This window comes from Hemiscyllium ocellatum, chromosome 3 (genome assembly GCF_020745735.1).
Source record: "Hemiscyllium ocellatum isolate sHemOce1 chromosome 3, sHemOce1.pat.X.cur, whole genome shotgun sequence".
Lineage (NCBI taxonomy): Eukaryota > Metazoa > Chordata > Chondrichthyes > Orectolobiformes > Hemiscylliidae > Hemiscyllium > Hemiscyllium ocellatum.
The window spans coordinates 71,065,959-71,091,875 of record NC_083403.1 but is presented as its reverse complement, the minus strand read 5'-3'; the positions used below and the strand labels follow the sequence as shown (position 1 = coordinate 71,091,875).

Genomic DNA, 25,917 nt, shown 5'->3' with positions numbered 1-25,917 from the left:
GAAATGCTTTTGGTTACCATATGTCAATCAACCTCCGATTTAAAATGAAGAATTTATCTAGTATTAACTGCCATTTTCTACCATGTACTGAACTGCTTCCTAATTTCACAGTGAAAGGTTTGGCTGAGACTTTTGAACAGTCCTCCTAGTCCTCGACTCCCTAACCAACAAAAGCAGGTGAGATAGACAGAACCACATTCCTCATTAATATCCTAGAATTTTCAGGCAAATCATCCGTTGACTTTTTAAGTGCCAGTAAATACAAACCTGGTTTGTATTCCAGATATCCTTCTAATAAATCTACACTGCATCCCACTCCACATCTTCCCTGTCTAAAAATCCCTCAAATTGAAAAGTGTGGTGCTGGAAAAGTGCAGCAGGCCGGGCTGCATCCGAGGAGCAGGAGAATCGACGTTTCGGGCATAAGCCCTTCTTCAGGAATGAGGCTGGTGTGACAAGCAGGCTGAGATAAAAGGTGGGGGGGAATTTGGGGGAGGGGCGCTGGGAATACAATAGGTGAAAGAAGGTGAGGGTGATAGACCAGAGAGGGGGTGAGGGCGGAGAGGTCGGGAAGAAGATTGCAGGTCAAGATGGCTGTGCTGAATCTGGGGATTGGCACTGAGATAAAGTGGGGGGGGGGGGGGGGAGGGGGAATGAGGAAGCTGAAGAAATCTACATTCATCCCATGTGGTTGGAGGGTTCCTAGGCGGAAGATGAGGTGCTCTTCCTCCAGGCGTCATCTGGCCAGGATCTGGCAATGGAGGAGGCCAAGGACCTGCATGTCCTTGGTAGAGTGGGAGGAGGAGTTAGTGTTCAGCCACGGGGCGGTTGGGTTGCTTGTTGTGGGTGTCTCAGAGGTGTTACCTGAAATGCAAGTAGGCGGCCTGTCTCCCCAATGTAGAGGAGACCCCATCGGGTGCAGCGGATACAGTAAATGATGTTTGTGGAGGTACAGGTGAATTTGCAATGGATATGGAAGGATCCCTTGGGGCCTTGGAGGGAGGTAAGGGGGGAGGTGTGGGCGCATGTTTTGCACTTCTTGCGGTTGCAGGGGAAGGTGTCAGGAGTGGAGGTTGGGTTGGTGGGGGGCGTGGACCTGACGAGGGAGTCGTGGAGGGAGAGTGTTCTCCGGAACGCTGATAGGGGTGGGGAGGGAAATATATCCCTGGAGGTGGCGGAAATGACGGAGGATGATACGATGTATCCGGAGGTTGGTGGGGTGGAAGGTGAGGACCAGTGGGGTTCTGTCCTGGTGGTGATTGGAGGGGCGGGGTTCAAGGGCAGAGGTGCGGGAAGTGGGGGAGATGTAGTGGAGAGCATCGTCGACCATTTCGGAGGGGAAATTGCAGTCTTTAAAGAAGGAGGCCATTTGGGTTGTTCGGTAGTGGAATTGGTCCTCCTGGGAGCAGATGTGGTGGAGGCAAAGGAGTTGGGAATATGGGATGGCGTTTTTACAGAGGCTTTGAAGAAGGAGGCCATTTGGACTGATTGGTAGTGGCTTTGAAAAAGGAAGCCATAAAAATCCCTCAAGTCAATACCAGTGCATTTGGAATGAAGAATGCACAAGTTTACCTTTCAAAGGCCAACATCCCTCCACCCCACCAAGTACATGTTAGATTACATTTTGAATGCTGATGATATTTTAATCCACATTAGTACTTGGGACGAACATGTGGGACACTTAAGTGTAATATTTAGTTGACCACAAAATATTGATTTGGTGATGAACTTGGTAACTAGTGTGTTTGCCAAGTTGAAAGATATCTATTTGAGACATGTTGTGGGGCAAGGTTATATTTTACCTTGAAAAGTTAAAGTCAAACCAAATTTATTGTTTCTTTAAAACAAATGCAGAAAATACTATAGATTTTTTTTTTAAATGTGTGGGTTCTACAGGAACTTTGTCCCTAATTTCAGAATTATAGTTTCTCCATGAAATAAATTTGTAGAGAAATAGAGGAATCTCAATTATCTGAAGGCCACAGGTGAGGAGTATTTTGTTCGGTTAATGGAAAGCTGGATAACATAGTTTAGCCATGCATCGGGACCCTGCAATCTCGTTCAGATAATCCAAAATTTGAATACTGGATAATTGAGGTTCCTCTGTATTCAATTTAAACTGACATCATCTCATCATACCTCTTTTGTGAGGTTGAAGGCTGTATTAATAGAATAAACTATTTATGCTGCCCTGAATTTCAATAAACCATTCAAAATACTTTTTAATGCTAGTGGTGTATGCAAAGGAGTGGGGTAGCTACGAGGTACATACTGGTCTCCAGCACTCCAGAAAATGTAATACATGTCAACAAAGCTATTTCATAATGGAGAAGGAAATGTTCAATCTTGACTTCAACAACTTGAAGTATATGTTTCAAATTATGTAATAGAGGCAAGTACTTTACACTGATCATAATCCATTGGTGTTTATGGAGACGTTCTGCAAGAGGAATCTTGAGATACTTCACTGGAGTTCAATGCTGCAGCTGCTTAACCTAAAAATTGAGAATGTTGCTGGAAAAACAATGTAATTGTTGATACTCTATCAGAAAGATTGTAGGAACAAAGATAGGCTCTATGTTATGATCATCCTATGAGAATTAAGTGATAGCTATTTATTTCTGCTTTTGCTTTGGTTAAGCCCTATAATAGTGAAATGTAATATGCTGTTTGATAAACTGTTAAAATAAATTAACTGATAAAATAAGATAAGAACTTCCTATATTTCAGAACTATGGTAAAGAAACCTTCATTTCAGTTAAGCTTTTTGTTTTTCTTAAAGAGAACATTTTTTGAGGCAGACCATAACTGAAAACAGAAATAAGCCAGTGGATAATTACTTTCTCAATTTTTACAAAGGATGAGATTTAGAAGCCAAAACTTCTGAGCAGTTTGAACCTGTTTGCAAAATTTGAAATGGTACAGATGAATTCAAGTCTAACAGTTGATTGGGCCAGTGGTGCAGAACAGGTGAGCAGCAGTGGAGTCAAGGTCTAGAAGCTAAAAGTTTGCTTTCTGCTGCTGTTTCTTTTATTTGGGGATAACATTGTCTCGGTCCGGCTGACGTTGATCCATCAAAGTTGTTCTGCAAGATGTGTGCCATTGAAATCTCAGGTTGGTTTTGTGGTACTACTGACTGCAGGTCAAAGAAGCTTGCAGAAGGGGAGCATCTGCAGAAGATGGAGTTTTGCAAGACTTTGTGACTGAATGTGATCACTAAAATCTGAGTGGACTACTGGCCAATTCATGAATGTCTTCTATGTGCTATCAATGTCCAATTTACAGTTTATAATCAATGGCAGTTTGCCCATCAATTCATTTTTAACTTATATTCCAGAATTAACATATTGTCTAAAATAATGTTCAAGTTTGTTTGATTCTTGTATGGTTTTAAATCATGGAATCATGTGGCTTCATTTTTTAATAAATAACTGGATTTTGTATTTTCACTTTAAAAACAATTACTAATTTACCCCTTCAAAACTTCAATCTATCAGATTTATTCAGCATGACCGATCTTACAGGATATAGCCTGATACAGGATACGGTTTGATTTTGATCGAGGAAATGTACTTGATGTGAATTGCTTTCTCATTCAAAACTCTACTATAATAGAAGAGATTAATTCAGGTTTTAATCTGTAAACTAAATTCATAACATTTTACTTCAATAAAAGTCATAAGAGTTTGAATAAAATGCTTGCCAAAATGATTACAATTAGCCTCAAAGTAAATGATATATGCTTGTTCAATCTGTTCAACATTTTATTTGGCATTTCATAAACATTTTAGTAATGAACACATGATTTCAACATTTTCCACATTTCAGCAATATAATTCAAAAGAAAATCTAACCGCCCACACTTTTCATCCTCATAACTTTACAGTTTTTTGCTTTCAGATACTTAAATGAGTTTTTTAAACTCTTCAATTTTCACGTCTAGTTTTGTTCTTTACTCTTCAGAAGCAGACCCATTTATGTAATCATCAAGTATTTTTATCATTCTTCAAATACTCTTCTTCACTACAATTCTCTTGAACTTCCACCTGTTTCTAGAACCCATCACCCCTTAAAGTATAGATACTAAATGAAAACAGTATGTTTTATATCATTTTTCTTGACACTAGCACATTATGAAAATTATATCTAAGTACTTAAAGTCAGGGGAAGCATTAAGTGAAAAATCACTCATCACTTCCTTTTTGTCATAGAAGACCTGAGAGGCAGTACTGCTTCCACCCACTGGTTAGGTTTGGATATCATGTCCATCCAGAGAGCAGCTTCCTCTTCATTTGAGTCCATCCAATCTACATTACGGCCATAACTACTACCTGTGGGGAAAAAAAAGCAATTAATCACAAAAACATCTTTGTGAAAATGATTTGTAGTTGGAAGTTTAACATACTAAACACATACTCTTCACTGTTTCAGTTTAATAAAAATGAAGAATATATGAGGGCTCTTGAGATGAAGTATTGTAAGTAGTTCAAAAGGTGAAGATTCTCACAAGGAGTGGTGGAAGCAGCTTGTGTCTAAGGAGATGCTTGATGCATCATTTTTTTTAATGCAGAAGGTTTTCTGTTGATGATGAAATCAGCACAAGCATCTAAGAGAAGCTCAGATGATGTAGGTTCTTGACAAAAATGCCTGCCAGTGTGATGTCAAATTGTAGCTCCCATTTATTTCAAAGATCTAATTGTGCACCTCCCCATCAACAATACTTCTGGAGCAGCATTGCAATGTTGAAGTAAATAATGTCCTTCCATTCTTCGTTCAAGAAATTCATCCTTTTTTTTTCTTAATGCATGCAGCCACTAATGTTGTTAGTTTTATTTGTAATAAAGCTCATTTTGAGGTGAAACAATGCTATTCTATATTAACATTCTAAAGTTAAAATCAGTTATGAAGTATCAATAGCACCTTTACTATTGGAGTTGTACGCAGTTTATGTGGTTGCCAACTAAATTTATTGTGTTACTGTCATAGGATACAACTAAGAAAAATGAAGCTGTGGTTTAATGGGTTAAAAGACTATTCTTTCATCACTGGGGTCATAGGTAACATGACAAAAAGGATGAAAAATTCCTCATTGCTTTTTGTAAATGTCTCAAGTGAAATAATTTTGGCCAACTGATTTTTCTTCCTGGTGAGTTATTCACCAAACAAACTGGCCATCATTTATCATTAATTGGCAGCTTTACCACAGAGACTGCTGTGAGAAGTAGAAATTGTCTCTTTGATGCAGGAGAGCTGATGTGAGATTGCTGCAAGATATTGCTGTGACAGACAAGAGAATGATTTACTCTCAATCTCTTAAGACGCGACCTGTTAGTTTATTCCCCAGGACAGATATTATTCATACAAATGAGGACAAAATCCAACAAAACAATTTAGTTGGCTAGAGAACTATGAATGAAGTTTGCCCATTTTCAGTTAAAATGTTTTATCAAGTGAGATTCATAGTGCCTGTTCCACCATGGCCCATAGTGACTTTTCTCTTGCAATCATCCTGTCTTTATGTTATTATTTATGCAACTGAACTCTTCAGGTGTTTTGTGGAATCATTCAATAGACTAGGCAGAAGTGTTTGTCACTGCAAGGACTCGCTGTGTTCTTGCTGATGGTGCCCGAATTAAAGCTCAGTTGCATAGTACTTTAGATGATACAAACCAGGAACTGCTCTTACAGAGTGGTGCTTGACTTATATCACTGAGGACGTGGCCCAGTAAGGACAGCTTGCACGGCATGAGGGTGCTACTGATTTGAGTGGTGGATAGGAGGGCCAACTTTTATCCTGCTACCTGCTGCAGGAAGCCATTCCACCAGACACACAAAGGCAGGACCAGGATAGCAAACCAACTCAGTACTGTGTCCTGAGTTAGAAGGAATACCCAGCTGTTCAGGAAGAAGATCAATAATTATGTCTTACAAGGTAAGTGACAGTTCACAGTCAGAGTGCCACCACTTGCTCATATTCTACCACTGCACACACCTCTCGCCAAGAGTCATGGACTCCAATTCCACCTCATGTAAATTTAATGACTATCACTCACCTTATCATGCCAAACAGCTAACCCTTATACTCTTCCTACTCACTCACTGAGATCACCTCACCACCTCTCATACTTATGCATTACTGCTAGCTGCTCTTCCATTCACCTCCATTATTCTCAATCCTTCCTTTTGTCTCATAGTGGAAATACTTGTCATACCTCTGCAGATTGCTGACCATGGCCACCACCTGACATTGGACAAACCCTTTGACTGTAGTCTCTTTGCAGACGAATCCTTGCAGAGGTGACAATGATGTATCACAGTGCAATACCCTGACATGTCCATGCACTATTCGGTTCTCCCCACTGTGATATGCTGTCTGACTCTCCCTCTGAGCTTAGAAAGTCATGTCAAGAAAACAGAAACTGGTGGCCTCCAAGTAAGAGAGCACTGATAAAGCTAGTTAAAAGACATCATGCATCCTGTGTAGCTGCTTGAGAATCATGCTTTCTCCTCCACAGAAAATAACCTGCAGAAGCAAGTTACACCATTTCTTCGTGCCATTGGGTGAAGGTTCTGGAGCTCTCTTCCTACAGCACTGTGGGTCTACCTGCAGAAAATGGATTTGAGCAGTTCACTAAGAGAGCTCACCACCGCTTTCTGAAGGGCAACAATGGATGGACAATAAATTCTGGCCCAGCCAGCGATGCCACATCCCGTAAATGAATAAAAAGAAAACTAGGCAAGTCACAGGCATCATTGAAGTAACATGTTGAAGGGCTAAAATATAAGAGGTGGTCTAAGAGCAGCCATTATGTTGGAGTGGTACCGGGTGGTTTACAAATGCAAAAAAACCAAAATCGGAAACTGCTGGAAAATTCCAGCAGGTCTGGCAACCTCTGTGAAGTGGAAAGAAAAAGAGTTAAGTTTTTGGATCCAGGTTTGCTAGGTCAGTAGGGTGGTGAGATCAGGTTATGGAATTCAGAGGATTGAAGTGATAGGGGAAAGAGTTGGTGGTTACTGGGATGTCGGAGTGTCAGGAGGGAGTTGAGAGTCAATAGGAAAAATCAAGAGATTGGAGGGAGGATTCTGTGTTGGAAGGTCAATTGAGAAATCATGGTGGGAGGTGGGAGACATTAGTTGTGTAGTTATTCCAGGAATTCAACATAGTTTTGCCTGATCTAACAATTCCTGAGCAACTGCACAGGTAATTAAGTCTGATCTCTCCCAAGTCTCCAACTCTGCTCTGAGTCAAACCTTCATCTAAGGTCCTGAGAATTGTCCATTGAAAGTTTAAACTTCCCAATCAATTCCCACAGTTAGTGTTTGGTGCTCCTAAGGATTCCCAATGCCTATTATTGGGATTGTATCCCGTCTCCAAATTTTCCAAAGACAAAAAACTTCAGGCCTATATTTAGCCTGCTTTTTTTTAAAAAAGATAATGACCTATACAAATGGAAAGCATTATTTTGCATCTACATCTGTAATCCTCTGTTGAAGTAATTACTTTATTTAATAGCAAGCAAGACTGGGAAATTGGGACTTATCATATTTTGTGGCAAACAACAGTTTAATGAGCTGCAATGTAACCATGAATTTAAAATTTTTCCCAAAAGAAAATTGCTTTTTAAAAGCTGTAACTCTCACTAGCTACAACAAGAGAATAAGTGGTGTAGTTATCTCTAGCTCTGCAGCATTCTAGTACATCTTAAAATATGTTTAGAATAAAGCTGTAATTGAAATGTTGAACATATTATAGTCTATTTCCTATCATCTCTGCATGTCAGGATTTAAATCTCTATCTTCACAGCAATACAAACTGTTTTCTGTAAATTGTCGACACAGTTACAATTCAAACCTATCATACCTGTGCCTAAATTAAGGCGAACTCCTCCAAGAAACTGATTGGTGAAGGTTTCATGGTCCCAGATGGATAGTTCTGCACAAGCCTCCATTATTTCATCCAACCTGAATCCATCATACACCATGGTATGGTTATAGATTGGATTAAGGCTTTTCTTTACTATTCGGGTCTTTTGCCTGCTCTTCTTACTGGTATCTGGTAAAATATAACTGCAAGAAAAGAAACAGAAAAAAAATGGTAGTATAGACATGGCAGTTTCAGATAGTGTTAAATATATTCTACAACAATCAATTTTATTTCAAGCTGTTCTTCACACGTAGTGAATTTTGTTGAGGGCCACATGTATAATATTTTTTGGAAATGGTAAGCTTATGTGAAAAACCAAAATTTTATGAAATAACGTATTCAAACCCCCACATAAAATGCACATACACGAAATAACCAAACAGCTTCGAAAGCATCAACAAAAATTGATATTCTCTATTTTGCAAATTTTATTTTTTCCATAGCATCACATGATGTGAAATAAACACATTAAAATTACATTTAAAAGAATAGTCATAAAAAAAATTATTGGGCCTCTAATGTTTGTAATTTTTATTAATGACTTGGATGAGGGGATTGAAGGATGGGTCAGCAAGTTTGCAGATGACACAAAGGTTGGAGGTGTCATTGACAGTATAGAGGGCTGTTGTAGGCTGCAGTGGGACATTGACAGGATGCAGAGATGGGCTGAGAGGTGGCAGATGGAGTTCAATCTGGATAAATGCAAGGTGATGCATTTTGGAAGGTCGAATTTGAAAGCTGAGTACAGGATTAAGGATAGGATTCTTGGCAGTGTGGAGGAACAGAGAGATCTTGGTGTGGAGGTACATAGATCCCTTAAAATGGCCACCCAAGTGGACATGGTTGTTAAGAAAGCATATGGTGTTTTGGCTTTCATTAACAGGGGGATTGAGTTTAAGAGTCGTGAGATCTTGTTGCAGCTCGACATCACTTGGAATACTGCGTCTAGTTCTGGTCGCCCTATTATAGGAAAGATGTGGATGCTTTGGAGAGGGTTCAGAGGAGGTTTACCAGGATGCTGCCTGGACTGGAGGGCTTATCTGGTGAAGAGAGGTTGACTGATCGCTGACTTTTTTAATTGGAGAAAAGGAGGAGGAGAGGGGACCTAATTGAGGTATACAAGATAATGAGAGGCATAGATAGAGTCGATAGCCAGAGACTGTTTCCCAGGGCAGAAATGACTAACACGAGGGGTCATAGTTTTAAGCTGGTTGGAGGAAAGTCTAGATGGGATGTCAGAGGCGGGTTCTTTAGACTGAGAGTTGTGAGAGCATGGAATGCAGCAGTTGTGGAAGCAAGGTCATTGGGGACATTTAAGAGACTGCTGGACATGCATATGGTCACAGAAATGTGAGGGTGCATACTTGAGGATCAATGGTCGGCACAACATCGTGGGCTGAAGGGCCTGTTCTGTGCTGTACTGTTCTATGTTCTCTATGTTAGCTTTATTAGGGTCTTTTCTTTTTGAGCTTGCCATTAGAAAAATGTAAATACTAAATATTAAAAAACATAACTTTCAATTTCCAAAACCAGAGGAGAGTTAAAACTTAAATCACATCAGCTGATGTGTCTCCTTTTTATCCTCATATGTATCGAAATACAATAAAAAAGTATTGTTTTGTGTACTAACCAGACAAATCATACTTTACGTAGTACATGAGGGTAATAGAACAGAATGCAGAACATAGTGTAACAGCTGCAGAGAAGTTGCAAAGTAAGATCAACTCATATATGACAGGTCTCTTACACATCTGCTAACAGTGGGGTGAAAGCTGTTCTTAAATCTGTTGGCACATATTTTCAAACTTTTGTATCTTCTGCCTGGTGGAAGAGTGTGTAATTGGAGTGGGAGAGGTCTTTCATTATACTGGTTGCTTTCTCAAGGAAGCAGCATGTGTAGGGCATGGAAACAGACCTTTTGGTCCAACTTGTCCTTGCTGATGAGATATCCTAAATTAATCTGTTCCCATTTGCCAGCTTTTGGCCTCTATCCCTCCAAACCCTTCCCGTTCATATACCCATGGAGGTGTCTTTTAAATGTATTTGTACCAGCCTCCACCACTTCTTCTGTCAGCTCATTGCACATAAGCATCACACTCTGCATGAAAAAGTTGTCCCTTAGGTCCTTTTTAAATCTTTCCTCTGTCACCTTTAACCTATGCCCTCCAAATTTGGATTTCCCTACCCAGAAGAAAAGACCATGACTTATTAGAAGGAAGCCTAGTGTTTATGATGGACTGGGTTGCTTCCACTAGGCAAAAGTGAGGATTGCAGATGCTGGAGATAAGAGTCGAGGATGTGGTGCTGGAAAAGCACAGCAGGTCAGGCAGCATCCGAGGTGCAGGAACATTGACATTTCGGGTAAAAGCCCTTCATCAGAAATGAGGCCAGGAGCCTTGGATGTGGAGAGATAAATAGGAGGGGCGTGAGGCTGGAGGGAAGGTAGCTGAGAGTGCAATAGGTGGTTGCAGATGGGGGTAAAGGTGATAGGTTGGAGGGGAGGGTGGAGTGGATAGGTGGGAAGGAAGATGGACAGATGGGACAGGTCATGAGGATAGTGCTGAGCTGGAAGGTTGGAACTGGGGTAAGGTGGGGGGAGGGGAAGTGAGGAAACTGGTGAAATCCACATTGATGCCCTGGGGTTGGAGAGTCCTGAGTCGAAAGGTGAGGTGCTCTTCCTCCAGGTGGTTAGGTAGTGGTGATGAAGGTGGCCCAAGACCTGCATATCCTCGGCAGAGTGGAAGGGGGAGTTGAAATGTTTGACCATGAGGCAGCGGGGTCAGTTGGTGCAGGTATCCTGGAGATGTTCTCTGAAGTGCTCTGTGAGTAGGCGTCCTGTCTCACTCAATGTACAGGAGACTGCATTGGGAGCAACGGATACAATAAATGACGTGTGAAGTGCAGGTGAAAATTTGATGGATGTGGAAGGCTCCTTTGGGGCCTTCAATGGAGGTGAGGGGGGAGGTGGTGTGGGAACAGATTTTGCAATTCCTGCAGTGGCAGGGGAAGGTGCCAGGACAGGAGGGTGCATTGTTAGGGGGCATGGACCTGACCAGGTAGTCATGGAGGGAATGGATTTTACAGAAAGCAGATGGGGTGGGGAGGGAAATTTATCTCTGCTGGTGGGGTCCATTTGTAGGTAGCAAAAATGGCAAAGGATGATGTGATGTAGTAGAAGGTGAGGACCGGGAGGGGGGGGTTCTGTCCTTGTTTTCACTACACTGTAATTACTTGCAGTCTTGGACAGAGTAGTTGCCTTACGGAACTGTAATAGTTAGCAACAATGTTTGCAGACATGCCAAATTTCTTTAGCCTTTTGAGGAGGTAGAGGTTTTGGTGTGCTTTCTTGACTGTAATATCAATGTGGATGGACCAGGCTAGCTCTTAAATGATATTTACTCCGAGGAACTTGAAACTCTCAATCACCTCCACCTCAGCATCATTGCTACAGACAGGGGCCTGTCCTCCACTCTGCTTCCTGGAGTCAATGACCAGCTCCTTGAGGGAGAGATTATTGTCTTTACATCATGCCATTTCCTGTTTCCTTCCTGTACCCAGTCTTGGTGTTGTTTGAGATCCGATCTACTATGGTAGTGTCAAAAGCAGGTTTGCAAATGGTGTTAGAGCTGACTTTGGCTACACAGTCATGTGGAGTATAAGGAGCAGTAAGGGGCTGAGTACACAGCCTTGGGGATATCAGTGTTGAGGATTATTGTGGAGGAGATGTTATTGTCTATCCTAAATGATTGTGATCTGCAAGTCAAAGTTAAGTATCCGGTTGCAGAGAGGGAAGCAGAGTCCTGGGTCTCAGAGCTTGGAGATGAGTTTTGTTGGAATTATGGTGTTCAAAGTGCAGCAAAAGTCATTAATGCAGGTGTTTTTGTTATCTAGATGTTACAGGGCTGAAGGTAGGGGCCAGGGAGATGGTGTTGCTGTGGACCTATTGTGACAGTACGCAAGTTATAGTGGACTTAGGCAATCTGGGAGACTGGAGTTGATGTGTGCCATTAGAACATAGAACATAGAACATAGAAGGATACAGCGCAGTACAGGCCCTTCGGCCCTCGATGTTGCGCCGACCGAATCCTACCTAACCTATACTAGCCCAATAACTTCCAAATGCCTATCCAATGCCCGCTTAAATGACCATAAAGAAGGAGAGTTCACCACTGATACGGGCAGGGCATTCCATGAACTCACAACCCGCTGTGTGAAGAATCTACCCCTAACATCTGTCCTATACCTACCACCCCTTAATTTAAAGCTATGTCCCCTAGTAACACCTGACTCCATTAGCGGTAAAAGGTTCTTAGTATCTACCCTATCTAAACCCCTAATCATCTTATACACTTCTATCAGATCTCCCCTAAACCTTCTCTTCTCCAATGAGAACAGCCCCAAGTGCCTCAGCCTTTCCTCATAAGATTTTCCTACCATTCCAGGCAACATCCTGGTAAACCTCCTCTGCACTCGTTCTAAAGCTTCCACATCCTTCCTATAGTATGGCGACCAAAACTGCACACAATACTCCAGATGAGGCCGCACCAGAGTCTTATACAACTGCAACATGACCTCAGGACTCCGGAACTCAATTCCTCTGCCAATAAAGCCCAGTACACCATATGCCTTCCTCACAGCACTATTTACCTGGGTGGCAACTTTCAGAGATCTGTGTACATGGACACCAAGATCCCTCTGCTCATCCACACTACCAAGTAGCCTACCACTAGCCCAGTAATCCATCATCTTGTTATTCCTACCAAAGTGAACGACTTCGCACTTAGCTACATTGAATTCCATTTGCCACATTTCCGCCCAGCTCTGCAACTTATCTATATCCCGCTGTAACCTACCACTTCCTTCCTCACTATCCACAACTCCACCGACTTTTGTGTCATCCGCAAACTTGCTTACCCAGCTTTCAAGTCCTTCCTCTAGATCATTTATAAAGATAACAAAAAGCAATGGTCCCAAAACAGATCCTTGTGGTACACCGCTAGTAACTGCGCTCCAAGATGAACATAATCCATCAACTACTACCCTCTGTCTCCTTCCAGCCAGCCAATTCCTAATCCAAACCTCTAATGTATCCTCAATGCCATACCTCCGAAGTTTTAGCATTAGCCTACCATGGGGAACCTTATCGAACGCCTTACTAAAATCCATATACACAACATCTACTGCTTTACCCTCATCCACTTCCTTGGTCACCTTCTCAAAGAACTCAATAAGGTTTGTGAGGCACGACCTGCCCTTCACAAAACCATGCTGGCTATCCCTGATCACGTTATTCCTACCCAGATGTTCATAAATCTTATCCCTTACCATTCTCTCTAAGACTTTGCCCACCACTGAAGTCAGACTCACTGGCCTATAGTTGCTAGGGCTATCCCTACTCCCTTTCTTGAACAATGGGACCACATTCGCTATCCTCCAGTCCTCTGGTACTATTCCTGTTGACAACGATGACATAAAAATCCAGGCCAATGGCTCTGCTATCTCCTCCCTAGCTTCCCATAGGATCCTGGGGTAAATGCCATCAGGCCCAGGAGACTTATCTATATTCATCCTTTCCAATATTCCCAAAACCTCTTCCCTGCATATTTCCAGGGCATCCATTCTAATTATTTGTGATTCCATATTCACATCAGCAACAGTGTCCTGTTCCTGAGTGAATACTGATGAAAAGTACTGATTTAATGTCTCTCCAATCTCCTCCGCCTCCACACACAACTTCCCACTACTATTCTTGACTGGACCGATACCTACCCTAGTCATCCTTTTATTCTTGACATACCTATAGAAAGCCTTTGGGTTTTCCCTAATCCTACCAGCTAAAGACTTTTCATGTCCCCTTCTCGCTTTTCTTAGCTCCCTCTTTAGCTCCTTCCTGGCTACCTTATAACTCTCAATCGCCCCTACTGAACCTTCACGCCTCATCTTTACATATGCCGCCTTCTTCCCTTTCACAAGGGACTCCAATTCCTTACTAAACCACGGCTGCCTCACAAGGCCCTTTACACCATGCCTGACTGGTACATACCTATCGAGGACACGCAGTAGCTGCTCCTTGAACACTCCCCACATCTCATTAGTGTTCTTCTCTTGAAGCCTGTTTTTCCAATCCACACATCCTAAGTCATGCCCCACTGCATCATAATTTCCCTGCCCCCAGCTATAGCTCTTGCCCTGCGGCACACGATTATCCCTCTCCATCACTAAAGTAAAAGTCACCGAGTTGTGGTCACTGTCCCCGAAGTGCTCACCTACCTCCAAGTCCAACACCTGGCCTGGTTCATTACCTAGAACCAAATCCAATATAGCCTCCCCTCTTGTTGTTGGGATTACTAATCTCTTGAAGCACTTCATGATGATGAATGTTAAAGCCACCAGTTAGAACCTCACATCATAATAGGGAGAGGTTAAAGATGTCTGCAAATACTCCTGAAAGCTGCTACATGCAGGGTCTGAGTGCACGCCTGGGACTCCATCTGGGCCAATCACTTTCCATGGGTTCACCCTCAAGAAGGTCGAACTGTAGCAGTGACTGTGGGTACAGGTGTACCCAAGACGGTTGGGGCAGGTGACATCATTTTATTGGCCTTCTGTTCAAAATAAGCTTATAATGCTTTGAGCTAATGAGGGAGGGATGCATTGTTGTCAGCGATTCTACTTGACCACACCATAACACATAACGTGTAAGCCTTGCCACAATTAATGTATTTGTGAGGTTAGTAAGGACAAAAGGGTAACTAGGGAGAGAATAGGGCCCCTCAAACATCAGCAAGGCGGCCTTTGTGTGGAGCAGCAGAAAACGGAGGAGATATGAAACGAGTGTTTTGCATCAGTATTTACTGTGGAAAAGGATATGGAAGATATAGAATGTAGGGAAATTGATGGTGACACCTTGCAAAATGTCCAGATAACAGAGGAGGAAGTGCTGAATGTCTTGAAACGCATAAAGGTGGATAAATCCCCAGAACCTGATCAGGTGTACTCTAGAACTCTGTGGGAAGCTAGAGAAGTAATTGCTGGGGCTCCTGCTGAGATATTTGTATTATTGATAGTCACAGGTGAAGTGCTGGAAGACTGGAAGTTGGCTAATGTGGTGCCACTGTTTAAGAAGGGTTGTAAGGACAAGCCAGGGAAGTATAGACCAGTGAGCCTGATGTCGTTGGTAGGCAGGTTGTTGGAGGGAATCCTGAGGTGAAAATGTGTTGCTGGAAAAGCGCAGCAGGTCAGGCAGCATCCAAGGAACAGGAAATTCGACGTTTCGGGCATAAGCCCTTCATCAGGAATGAGGGAATCCTGAGGGACAGGATGTACATGTATTTGGAAAGGCAAGTACTGATTAGGGATAGTCAACATGGCTTTGTGCATGGGAAATCATATCTCACAAACTTGATTGAGTTTTTTGAAGAAGTAACAAAGATGATTGATGAGGGCAGAGCAGTAGATGTGATCTATATGGACTTCAGTAAGGCGTTTGACAAGGTTCTCCATGGGAGACTGATTAGCAAGGTTAGGTGTCACGGAATACAGGGAGAACTAGCCATTTGGATACAAACTGGCTCAAAGGTAGAAGACAGAGGGTGGTGGTGGAGGGTTGTTTTTCAGACTGGAGGCCTGTGACCAGTGGAGTGCCACGAGGATCGGTACTGGATCGTCTACTTTTTGTCATTTGCATTAATGATTTGGATGCGAGTATAAGAGGTACAGTTAGTAAGTTTGCAGATGACACTAAAATTGGAGGTGCAGTGGACAGCGAAGAAGGTTACCTCAGATTACAACAGGATCTTGACCAAATGGGCCAATGGGCTGAGAAGTGGCAGATGGAGTTTAATTCAGATAAATGCGAGGTGCTGCATTCTGGGAAAGCAAACCTTAGCAAGACTTGTACACTTAATGGTAAGGTCCTAGGGAGGGTTGCTGAACAAAGAGATCTTGGAGTCCATAGTTCCTTGAAAGTTGAGTCGCAGGTAGATAGGATAGTGAAGAAGACATTTAGTATGCTTTATTTTATTCATCAGAGTATTGAGTACAGGACTTGGGAGGTCATGTTGCGGCTGTACAGGACATTGGTTAGGCCACTGTTGGAATATGGTGTGCAATTCTGGTCTCCTTCCTATCGGAAAGGTGATGTGAAGCTTGAAAGGGTTCAGAAAAGATTTACAAGAATGTTGCCAGGGTTGGAGGATCTGAGCTACAGGGAGAGGCTGAACAGGCTGGGGCTGTTTTTCCTGCAGCGTCAGAGGCTGAGAGGTGACCTTATAGAGGTTTACAAAATTATGAGGGGCATGGATAGGATAAATAGACAAAGTCTTTTCTCTGGGGTTGGGGAGTCCATAACTAGAAGGCATAGGTTTAGGGTGAGAGGGAAAAGATATAAAAGAGACCTAAGGGGCAATGTTTTCACACAAAGGGTGGTGATACGTGTGGAATGAGCTGCCAGAGGAAGTGGTGGAGGCTGGTTCAATTGCAACATTTAAAAGGCTTTTGGATGGGTATATGAATAGGAAGGGTTGGGGGGATATGGGCTGGTTGCTGTCAGGTGGGACTAGATTGGGTTGGGATATCTGGTTGGCATGGACGGGTTGGACAGAAGGGTCTGTTTCCATGCTGTACATCTCTATGACTCTAGTCTAGGAATCTAGTTTAGCCGGGAATTGTCTCTTGGCATCCCTTGTGAAGACTGTACCTAGATTTTCTGTATAGGTCAGGGTCACCTGACCTGAATGCCTCAGACCTGGATTTCAGTCGGGAGTGGATCCCCTGGTTCATCCACTGTTTCTGGGAGGGGAACACTTAGATTAACTTCCTTGGCATGCAGTCCTCTACACATTTACTGCTCAAGACTGTGAATCCTCATTTTGATTGGCTGTCGTGTTCTTGAATATGGAGGAGTCCACTGACTTCAAGCAGTCATGCAGGTGCTCATCCATTCCCTCAGAGCAATATTGTATGATTTTCTGTACCGGATCATCAAGCTTCAGTTTCTGCTTGCAAGCCAGGAGAAGCAGCATGCCATCTGGTCTAATTTACCAATGTCCGGGTGGGGAACAGAGCGGTGGGCAGCTTTGAGATTGGTCCAGGGTGTTTGGGCTACCTGTTAAATTTAACGACTATTTCCAATTGAACCCGAAGAACAGGAAATGTGCTGATCTCAATTACCAGGTTAGTTTCATATCCAATAATTCAATTGACTAAGTGTCAGAACCAGTTGCCTTTCAATCAACCTTTTCTGAAATTTACCTTCAAATTCACAATGTTGAAAAACCAGAAAAAGATGCAAACTGATTACAGTGAGCTTCCTAAAGACCAACACTCACTTTAACCTAAAGAAAAGTTCCAGGTACAAAATCTACTGATGCAGAGTGATAAAATGATGAAAAGCAAACATTAAACCTGTAAGTGTCAGTATAGGGTCACATGAAATTAAAATTAATAATCCATCAATCATTAAATAAATAGGATCTGAATATTAACAGCACAGATTAAGATCATTGACATCAATAAATCTCTGCCAGTGCTAGTTTTTCAGCTCAAGTTATCTCTTCAAATCTTTATATTTTGTTTATATTTTTCCTTTGTAAATAATGTCCAATCCCTTTTGAAAGATGTCATAATCATTGCATTACAATAAAAAAAGCTATTAGAGCATTCTACATCTTAGCAATCTCTGCGTGAAACAGGTTTTCTGAATAGTGATCATAGAGTTTGAAAGGACAGGATGATTAAGAGAACTGAGATGCATTTCATCCACAAAAATACCAATACAGACGATGTTTCAAATAGAGCCTTCAAATCAAATGCCTACTGCCTGCCTTCATTTGTCAATCCATTGTTAGAACTGTGGACAGGGGAATGAAGACTGGTGTTCAGCACATCAAAACTGGACAACACTGGGTTAGTGGAACTTGTTAGCCTTAACTGGCAGCCTACCTGGCAGAAATAGTTTGAATTTCAAAACCCCTGCTATTGGTTAACCAGGCTCAGTACCCACCAGCTGACAATGTGGACGATCAGAAATGGTGCTAGCAGAATGGACAGTGACGTTATGGTGGGATCTAACTCAGCAACTCATCGCAGAGAAGGAGAACTGCTAAATCACACTTTACTTTCATTCATTTGTGGGACATAGGCTTCGCTGGCTGGCCAGCATTTATTGCCTGTCCCTAGTTGCCCTTGAGAAGGTGACGGTGAGCTGCCTTCTTGAACTGCTGCAGTCCACCTGCTGTGGGTTGACACCGGAATGCCATTAGGGAGGGAATTCCAGGATTTTGGTCCAGTGACAGTGAGGGAATGGTGTTACATTTCTAAGTTGGGATGATGAGTAGTTTGGAGGAGAACTTGAAGGTGGTGATGTTCCCACATGTCTGCTGCCCTTGTCCTTCTCAATGCAAGTGGTCCTGGGTTTGGAAGGTGCTGTCTGAGGATCTTTGGTGGATTTCTGCAACGCTGTCACTGAGCATCAGTGGTGGAAGGAGTGGATGCTTGTAATGGATGTGGTGCCAATCAAGTGGGCTGCTTTGACCTGGATGGTGTCAAGCTTCTTGAGTGTTGTTGGAGCTGCACTCATCCATGCAAGTTCATTAGTAACTAATTCAGCAAATTGTCAGCTAAAACAAAAGAGACACCAATCTTGTGGCAATGGCTATGTGTGGCGGGACGGGTAGAGGATGCTACTAGCAGTTTTCAGCCATAACCCTGCACGGCAATGGCTGCACTTGACACATTAGGCCAGATATGGAGCTTATACCCACCTCAGGCAACAGAGAGCAGATCTTTTCAGGTACAGTGCTGCTCTCCCAAGTCCAGAGAAGGGTAAGAAAAGGAATTTTGCTCACAAACTGGATCCCAATTTTAAAAAGCACTCTGGAGAAACCAGCGTGATGATGTCTTTGTCAGCAACTGATTTCAATCCTTAAGAAGAACTGAGAGAACTAAACAAGACAAGTGAGTGCAGCACAAGCCAATGACTCCATCAACTTACAAAATATCCAGAATTTGGATGATAAATAACAAGTAATATTTTCACCAGAGAAGTGCAGGCAATGACCATTTTCCAGAAAGAATGCAAACATCTCCCTTTGATGAGTCCCCTATCATCAACTTCCTAGAGGTTGCCATCAACCAGAAACTTAACAGGACCAGCCAAATAAATATTGTGGAATCAATAGAACAGGTCAGAGGCTAGGATCTCTCATGGCATGTGATTCACCTCCTAACTCCATGATACCTGTCCATGATTTCAAAGCACAGTTTGGTATACAATGCAACAATCTCCACTTCCTGGATAAGTGTAGCTGCAGTGACACACAAAAAGCTTAATTCCGTCCAGGAGAAAGCAGTCTGCTTGATTGACACCGTATCCACTAACTTCAACATACACTGCTGACACATAAGAGCAGCAGCTTATATCATCGACATGAGATCTTCTGAAATAGGAACAGGAATAGGCCAACCTGCTCCACTATTCAATTAGATCATGGCTGATCGGAGGGTCCTCATGTCCACTTTACTGAGATTTTCACATAACCCTTGATTTCCTCTACTGACCAAGAATCTATCTCAGCTATAAATATATATAAATACTTTGCCCCCAAGTTCTTTGTGGCAAGGAGTTCCAAAGACTCACATCACTCAGAGTAGAAATTCCTCCGCATCACAGTCTTAAACTTGTGTGCCTTTATTCTAAAACTATGCCTTCTGGTCCTAAACTGTCTCATGAGGGGGAACACCCTCTCAGCATTTACCATGTCAAGCCCCTTAAGAATCCTATATGTCCCAGTGAGAGTCACTCTCATTCTTTTAAACTTCAGTCAATAGAAAATAGACAATAGATGCAGGAGTAGGCCATTCGGCCCTTCGAGCCAGCACCACCATTCATTATGATCATGGCTGATCATCCACAATCAGTATCCTGTTCGTGCTTTATCCCCATAACGCTCAATTCCACTATCTTTAAGAGCTCTATCTATCTCTTTCTTGCGTAATAGTAGAACCGACTGTAAAGGGACCAAAACTGCTCACAGTTCTCCAGCACCAGAACCTTGCACTGTTGCAGTAAGACTTCCCTGTTCTTATACTCCAACCTCCATGAAATAAGGGCCAACTCTTCATTAGCCTTCTTGATTACCTGCTGCATCTGTGTGCTAGCTGTATTTTGTGCACCAGAACCCCCAAGTCCCTTTGTGTTGTAACTTTCTGCCTCTTTCCTTTATTTAAATACTCTGATCTTTTATTCTTTCAAAAAAGAAAAACTTCACATTTCCGTTAATGAAACTCCATGATTAATGATTTGTCCACTCACATGAGCAAACTGTAAACTGTTTGTATCCCTCTTGCAGCTTGCCTTTCCATTAATGTCTGTGTCATGTACAAATTTGGGTACTAAATATTCACTTCATTCTTCCAAATTATTAATTTATACTTTAAACAGTTGTCAGCCTGGCACTGATCCCACTGGTGTCAGATACCCAACCTGAAATTGAAACTGTTATCTCCACTTGCTGTTTCCTGCCCGTAAGCCAATTCTCTGTGCATGCCAATGTATTCTTTCCAACAGCGTGTGCTCTTATGACTTAACCTCTTGTGAGGTACCTAGTCGAATGCCTTCTGGAAGTCAAATACAACACATCTACTGGTTCCCATATAACCATTTGGGTGGAGACTTCCTCAAAAAATTGGTCAGATACAATTTCCCTTTTATGAAGTCATGCTGAGTCTGCTTAATTAGATTATGAATTGCTGTAGATAGGATTGTAAATAGTGAGAGTGACTTTAGTTGCATGGAAACTTATGCAAAAAACTTAAAGGAGGGGAGGTCTCAGCAAAGGTCATTACACTTTCCAGAACAAGTAATAAGACCGAGAGTGTGGATATAGTCAGGAATCTACTTCAAGCACAGCAGAAAAGGAGACAGCTTTGAGAAAGAGCAGTCAGCACAGGTCTGAGAGTGTTGTATTTAAATACACATTGTATGTGAAACAAGGTGAATAAGCAAATTGAAATTGGTGGGCATAATATTGTGTGTATCACAGAGATATATGTGCAAGGGGACCAAGGTTGGGAACGAAATATCCAAGTATCCGTGTCCGAATAAAACGACAGGCAGGTGGGGAGGGGGCAGGATTGCTTTGTTCAAGTGATATAGAGTCAGAAGGCATAGAATCTGTATGGGCAGAGTCAAGGATATTCAAAGGAAAGAAGACCCTGATGGGAGTTATATACAGGGAAGGTTGAGAGCATGGCGCTGGAAAAGCACAGCAGGTCAGGCAGCATCCGAGGAGCAGAACAATCTACATTTTAGGCATGAGCCCTTATATACAGGTCTCCTAGCAGTAGTCAGAGTGTGGGGAAGAAACTAAACCAGGAGATAGAAAATGCATGCAAGAAAGGCACTGTTACAATAATCATAGGGTAACTTAAATAAGCTGGAGGACTTGGAAAACTTGGTAGTGGATCTCAAGAAAAGGAATTTGTGGAATGTCTACGAGATGGTTTTGTGGAACAGTTTGTGGTAGAACCCATTGAAGGTACTGAGGCAATAATTTGATAGAATTTGTCTGGCAGTTTGAGACGGAGAAGCTGGAATCAGATGCAACAGTATTATAGTTGAGTAAAGGTAACTACAAAGACATGAGGGAGGATTTGGCCAGAGTTGGTTGGAAGGGGAGCCAGCAGGGAATGTGGTTGGGCAGCAATGGCAGGAGTTTCTGGGAGTAATTGAGAAGGTACAGCAGAAATTCATTCCAAAGAGAAAGAAATACACTAAGAGGAGAACAAAACAACCATGGCTGATTCCTGATGAAGGGCTTTTGCCTAGAATGCCAATTTTCCTACTCCTTGGATGCTGCCTGCCATGTTGTGCTTTTCCAGCACTACTCTAATCTTGACTCTAATTTCCAGCATCTGCAGTTCACCTAACCATGGCTGATGAGTTAAGTCAGGGACAACGGAAAAACAAAAAAAAATCCACTGTAGTGAAGATAACTAAAAAACAGCCGGAGGGGGTGGGGCGAAGATGATATATGAGGCAACCTTAATAGCAATGTAAAAAGAAGATTGCAAGAGTTTTTTTTTAGATATCTAAAAGGTAAAAGAGAGACAAGAGTGAATATTGGACCATTGGAAAATTAAGCTTGCAAAGTAATAATGAAGAACAAACAAATCGGGAGGAACTGAATAGGTATGTGGCTTCAGTTTTCACAGTGGAAGACACCAGCAGCAAACCAGAACTTCAGAAAAGTCAGGGGCAGAGGTGAGAGTATTGGCCATTACTAAGGAATAGGTGCTGAGGAACATGAAAGGCCTGAAGGTGGATTAATCACCCGGACCAGAGTTCTGAAGGAGATAGCTAAGGAGATTGTAGTTGCATTGGTGGTGATTTTTCAAGAATCACTGGAGTTAGGGAAAGCCCCAGAGGTCTGGGAAATGGCTAATGTAACACCCCGTTAACGAGAGGAGGAAGGCAGAAAAGACTAAACTGTAGGCCAGTTACTCTGATTTCAGTTGTTGATAAGATTTTAGGGTCCAGTATTAAGGATAAGATTGCAGAATACTTGGAAGTGCATGGTAAAATAGGGCTGAGTAAATATGGCTTCCTCAAGAGAAAGTCATGCCTGATTAATTTGTAAGAAACCTTTGAGAAGGTAACAGAAGGTTGGACAAATAAGAGCCAGTAGATGTGATCTATTTGGATTTCCAGAAGGTCTTTGACAAGTTGCCACACTGGAGCCTGTGAAATAAGATTAGAACCTGTGGGGTTAGGAATAAAGTAATGGTATGGATAGAGGATTGGCTGACTGACAGAAGGCAGTGAGGGGTATAAAAGGGTCTCTTTCAGATGGCAGCAGTTAACTAGTGGAGTTTCACAGTGGTCCATGTTGGGATCCACAAATATTCACATTATACATTAATGATCTGGATGAAGGAGCTGAGGGTATTATTGCTCAGCTTGCAGATGGCACAAAGATAGTGGAGGGATGGGTAGTGTTGAGGAAGCAGCGGTTGTAAAATGACTTAGACAAATTAGGAGAATGGGCAAAGAAGTGGCAAATGGAGTTCAATGTGCGAAAGTGTGGAGTTATGTACTTGGGTTGGAAGAATAGAGGTGTTGACTAAACAGGGAAAGGCTTCAGAAATCTGAAGCACAAAGGGACTTGGAAGTTCTATTTCAAGATTCTCTGAAGGTTAAAATGCAGGTACAGTTGGCAGTTAGGAAGGCAAATTAATATTAGCATTCATTTCAAGAGGGCTAGAATACAAGAGCAAGGATGCAATTTTGAAGCTGTATTATGTTCTGGAATACTGTGTGCAGTTTTGGATTCCATATCCAAGGAAGGACATGCTGGCATTGGAAGATGTCCAAAGGAGGTTTACAAGAATGATCCTGAGTTGAAAGGTTTGACATATGAGGACCAGTTAAGGAGTCATTATCTGTAGTCTACAGAGTATAGATGGTTCAGGAGGGATATCATTGCAACTTACAAATACTGAGAGGCCTAGATAGAGTAGACATAGAGAAGATTTTTCCACTAGTGAGAGAGACTAGGAACCGAGGGAGTAAAGGGTCAACTCTTTAGAACTGAGATGTGGAGTCATTTCTTCTGTCAGAGGGCAGTTAATCTGTGGAGCTCATTGCCACAGAAGGCTGTGGAGGCCAAGTCATTGAGTGTATTTAAGATAGAGATCAATAGAACCTTCATTAGTAAAGGGATCAAGGATTGTAGAGAGAGTGCAGGAAAATATGGTTGAAAAACATATCAGCCATGATGGAATGGTTGAACAGACTCGATGGGCTGAATGGTTAAATTCTGCTTTGATACCTTATTATTTTCCAAATGCTCTGCTATTAGTTTCTTAATAATTCAGGCCCCACACCTCAGGAAGGACACCTCAGCGTGTCCAGCAGAGATTCACACGAATGACCCCTGGAATGGTAGGCCTAACACATGATGATGGGTTGAGAATCCTGGGATTGTATTCATTAGAGTTTAGAAGGTTGAGGGGAGATCTCATAGAAATTTAGAAAGAGTGGACACTAGGAAGTTGTTACAGTTAGGTGGGGAGACAGGGACCTGTGGGCATAGCCTTAAAATTAGAGGGGCTTAATTTAGAATGAAAGTGAGGAGACATTTCTTCAGCCAGAGAGTGATGCGCCTGTGGAATTCATTGCCACAGAATGTAGTGGAGGTCGGGATGTTGGGTGTCTTGATCTTGTAAGGAATTAAGGGCTATGGGGAGAGTGTGAGTAAGTGGAATTGAAACACCCATCAGCCATGATTAAAAGGCAAAGTGAACTCAATGGGCCGAATGGTCTTGCTTCCACTCCCATGTCTTATGATCTTATAACTGATTCCCTAAAAAATGCTGGGCCAGCCAGCAATGCATATATCCCAGGGACAACTGAGTGCTAGCCAGGTGAGTGATGCCCACCTCCTGTGAATGAATTATTAAAAACTGCTTCCTAATAACATATTATGCTCCCAAAGCTTCTGTACAGTTGCTTATCCCATAGATGATTCTCAACTCCTGGCAGATGTTTTCTGCCCATGTTTTCCAAGCTGGCTGGCTGCTTTCTGCCATTAGGCTCTCAGAGGACCACTGTAGATTCCTTTGACTCGCTGCAAACTAAACAAATCTTCCAACTTCTTTCTCCATCACAAATGATGAAATGAGCTTGAACAGCCATCTGAATTCTATGTGGCAAACATCACAGTAGTGATTTCCCTGCTTAAATCCACACTTGACTAACATTATTTCCTTTGGCTCTCCCCGCTGAGTGAGTTGCGGCCTTCACAAACCCAAATCTAAAACTTATTCCAAAAGATATGCATAATGAGCCAGATTTCTGCAACATTGGGCACTAATATATGAGCATCAGTCTATCCATCCAACTTTGAAAAAAGGTATAAAAAATGCAAGAGAAACAGTATATGGCACAATGGCTCTGTGCTTAGCACTGCTGCCTCACTGTGCCAGCGCCCTGGGTTCCTCTAATTTTAGCCTTAGGTGACAGTCTGTGTGGAGTTTGCATGGTCCTCCTGCGTCTGCATGCATTTCTGCCAGGTGCTCTGGTTAGATGGATTGGACATTCTGAAAATTGCCTGTGGCATCCAGGGATGTGCAGGCGAGATGGATTAGCCATGGTGGGTGTGGGGTTAAATTGAAATGCACTTCAGAGGCAGGCTCGATGGGCTGAATGGCCTCTTTCTGCACTATGGGGTTCTATGAATGAGTGGAGCTGCAGCTGTAAGGATAGCAAGTAAAAACAGGAGTATCCCAGAGAAATCTTACAATTTCAGCAAACAATAAACTGAAGATCTTTGGGAAATGATGCCTACGGAGGCATCAAGGCTTGAAGAGAGGCCACCAGCAAGTTCAATGCTAAATTCCTTCCAAACCTTAAGACCAAATATCAATTTTAATTTTCAGTGGAAAAGAAGCTTAAAATTCTAATATTCTTTTTTTAACCCCTACAGCAGAATTCTGAGCAGAGTTCAGTGCTGTTATACCAGAGACTGTTTTAATGTATTCCTCATATGATCTTTTTAATGTTCTTGAATAGCAGTGGTATATAAAGAATGATATGATTTTGATTTTAACAGAACCTACCATCTCACAAAAGAGTCTACACCACCAGGCTTTAGAGGCTGCAACTGCATTGCTTCTTTCAGCCATATGTGAACTTCCCCATTGAGTGGCATGCTCCCATCTGAAAATAAATTGCAGATTTTCAGTTATACATGGACTGCTTCTTGAAGGCTTGAATACACAATTTTTGGCATTTTGTACACAATACCTGTTAGTGAACTTCAGTTCAGTGAAACTTGTTAAATATTAGGAATATACATTTCAGAGAGACAAAAGCTGTTCCATTCTAAATTTATTGTGATATAAAGTTTGCAATGTAAACAAGTTAAGACTTTGCTTAATTTCCCATGGCGTGCATTAAAATAGTTTGGCTTGGAACAGTACAGATCAGTACC

At 42.2% G+C, this 25,917-nt stretch overlaps 1 protein-coding gene across 2 annotated transcripts in view; it reads right to left on the bottom strand.

The window, feature by feature from the left end:
* Nucleotides 1-3,738: 3,738 nt before the first annotated feature.
* The window catches only part of LOC132832748 (synaptotagmin-like protein 1), a 190,648-nt gene continuing 168,469 nt past the window's right edge, over nucleotides 3,739-25,917 (bottom strand). For both annotated transcript variants that reach the window (XM_060850877.1, XM_060850884.1), the window contains exons 14-16: nucleotides 25,544-25,643; nucleotides 7,862-8,067; nucleotides 3,739-4,331 (exon numbers count right to left, since the gene is read on the bottom strand). In XM_060850877.1, coding sequence (XP_060706860.1) covers nucleotides 4,192-4,331; nucleotides 7,862-8,067; nucleotides 25,544-25,643 — 446 coding nt within the window. In that variant the 3' untranslated portion in view covers nucleotides 3,739-4,191. The remainder of the gene's footprint in view (nucleotides 4,332-7,861; nucleotides 8,068-25,543; nucleotides 25,644-25,917) is intronic.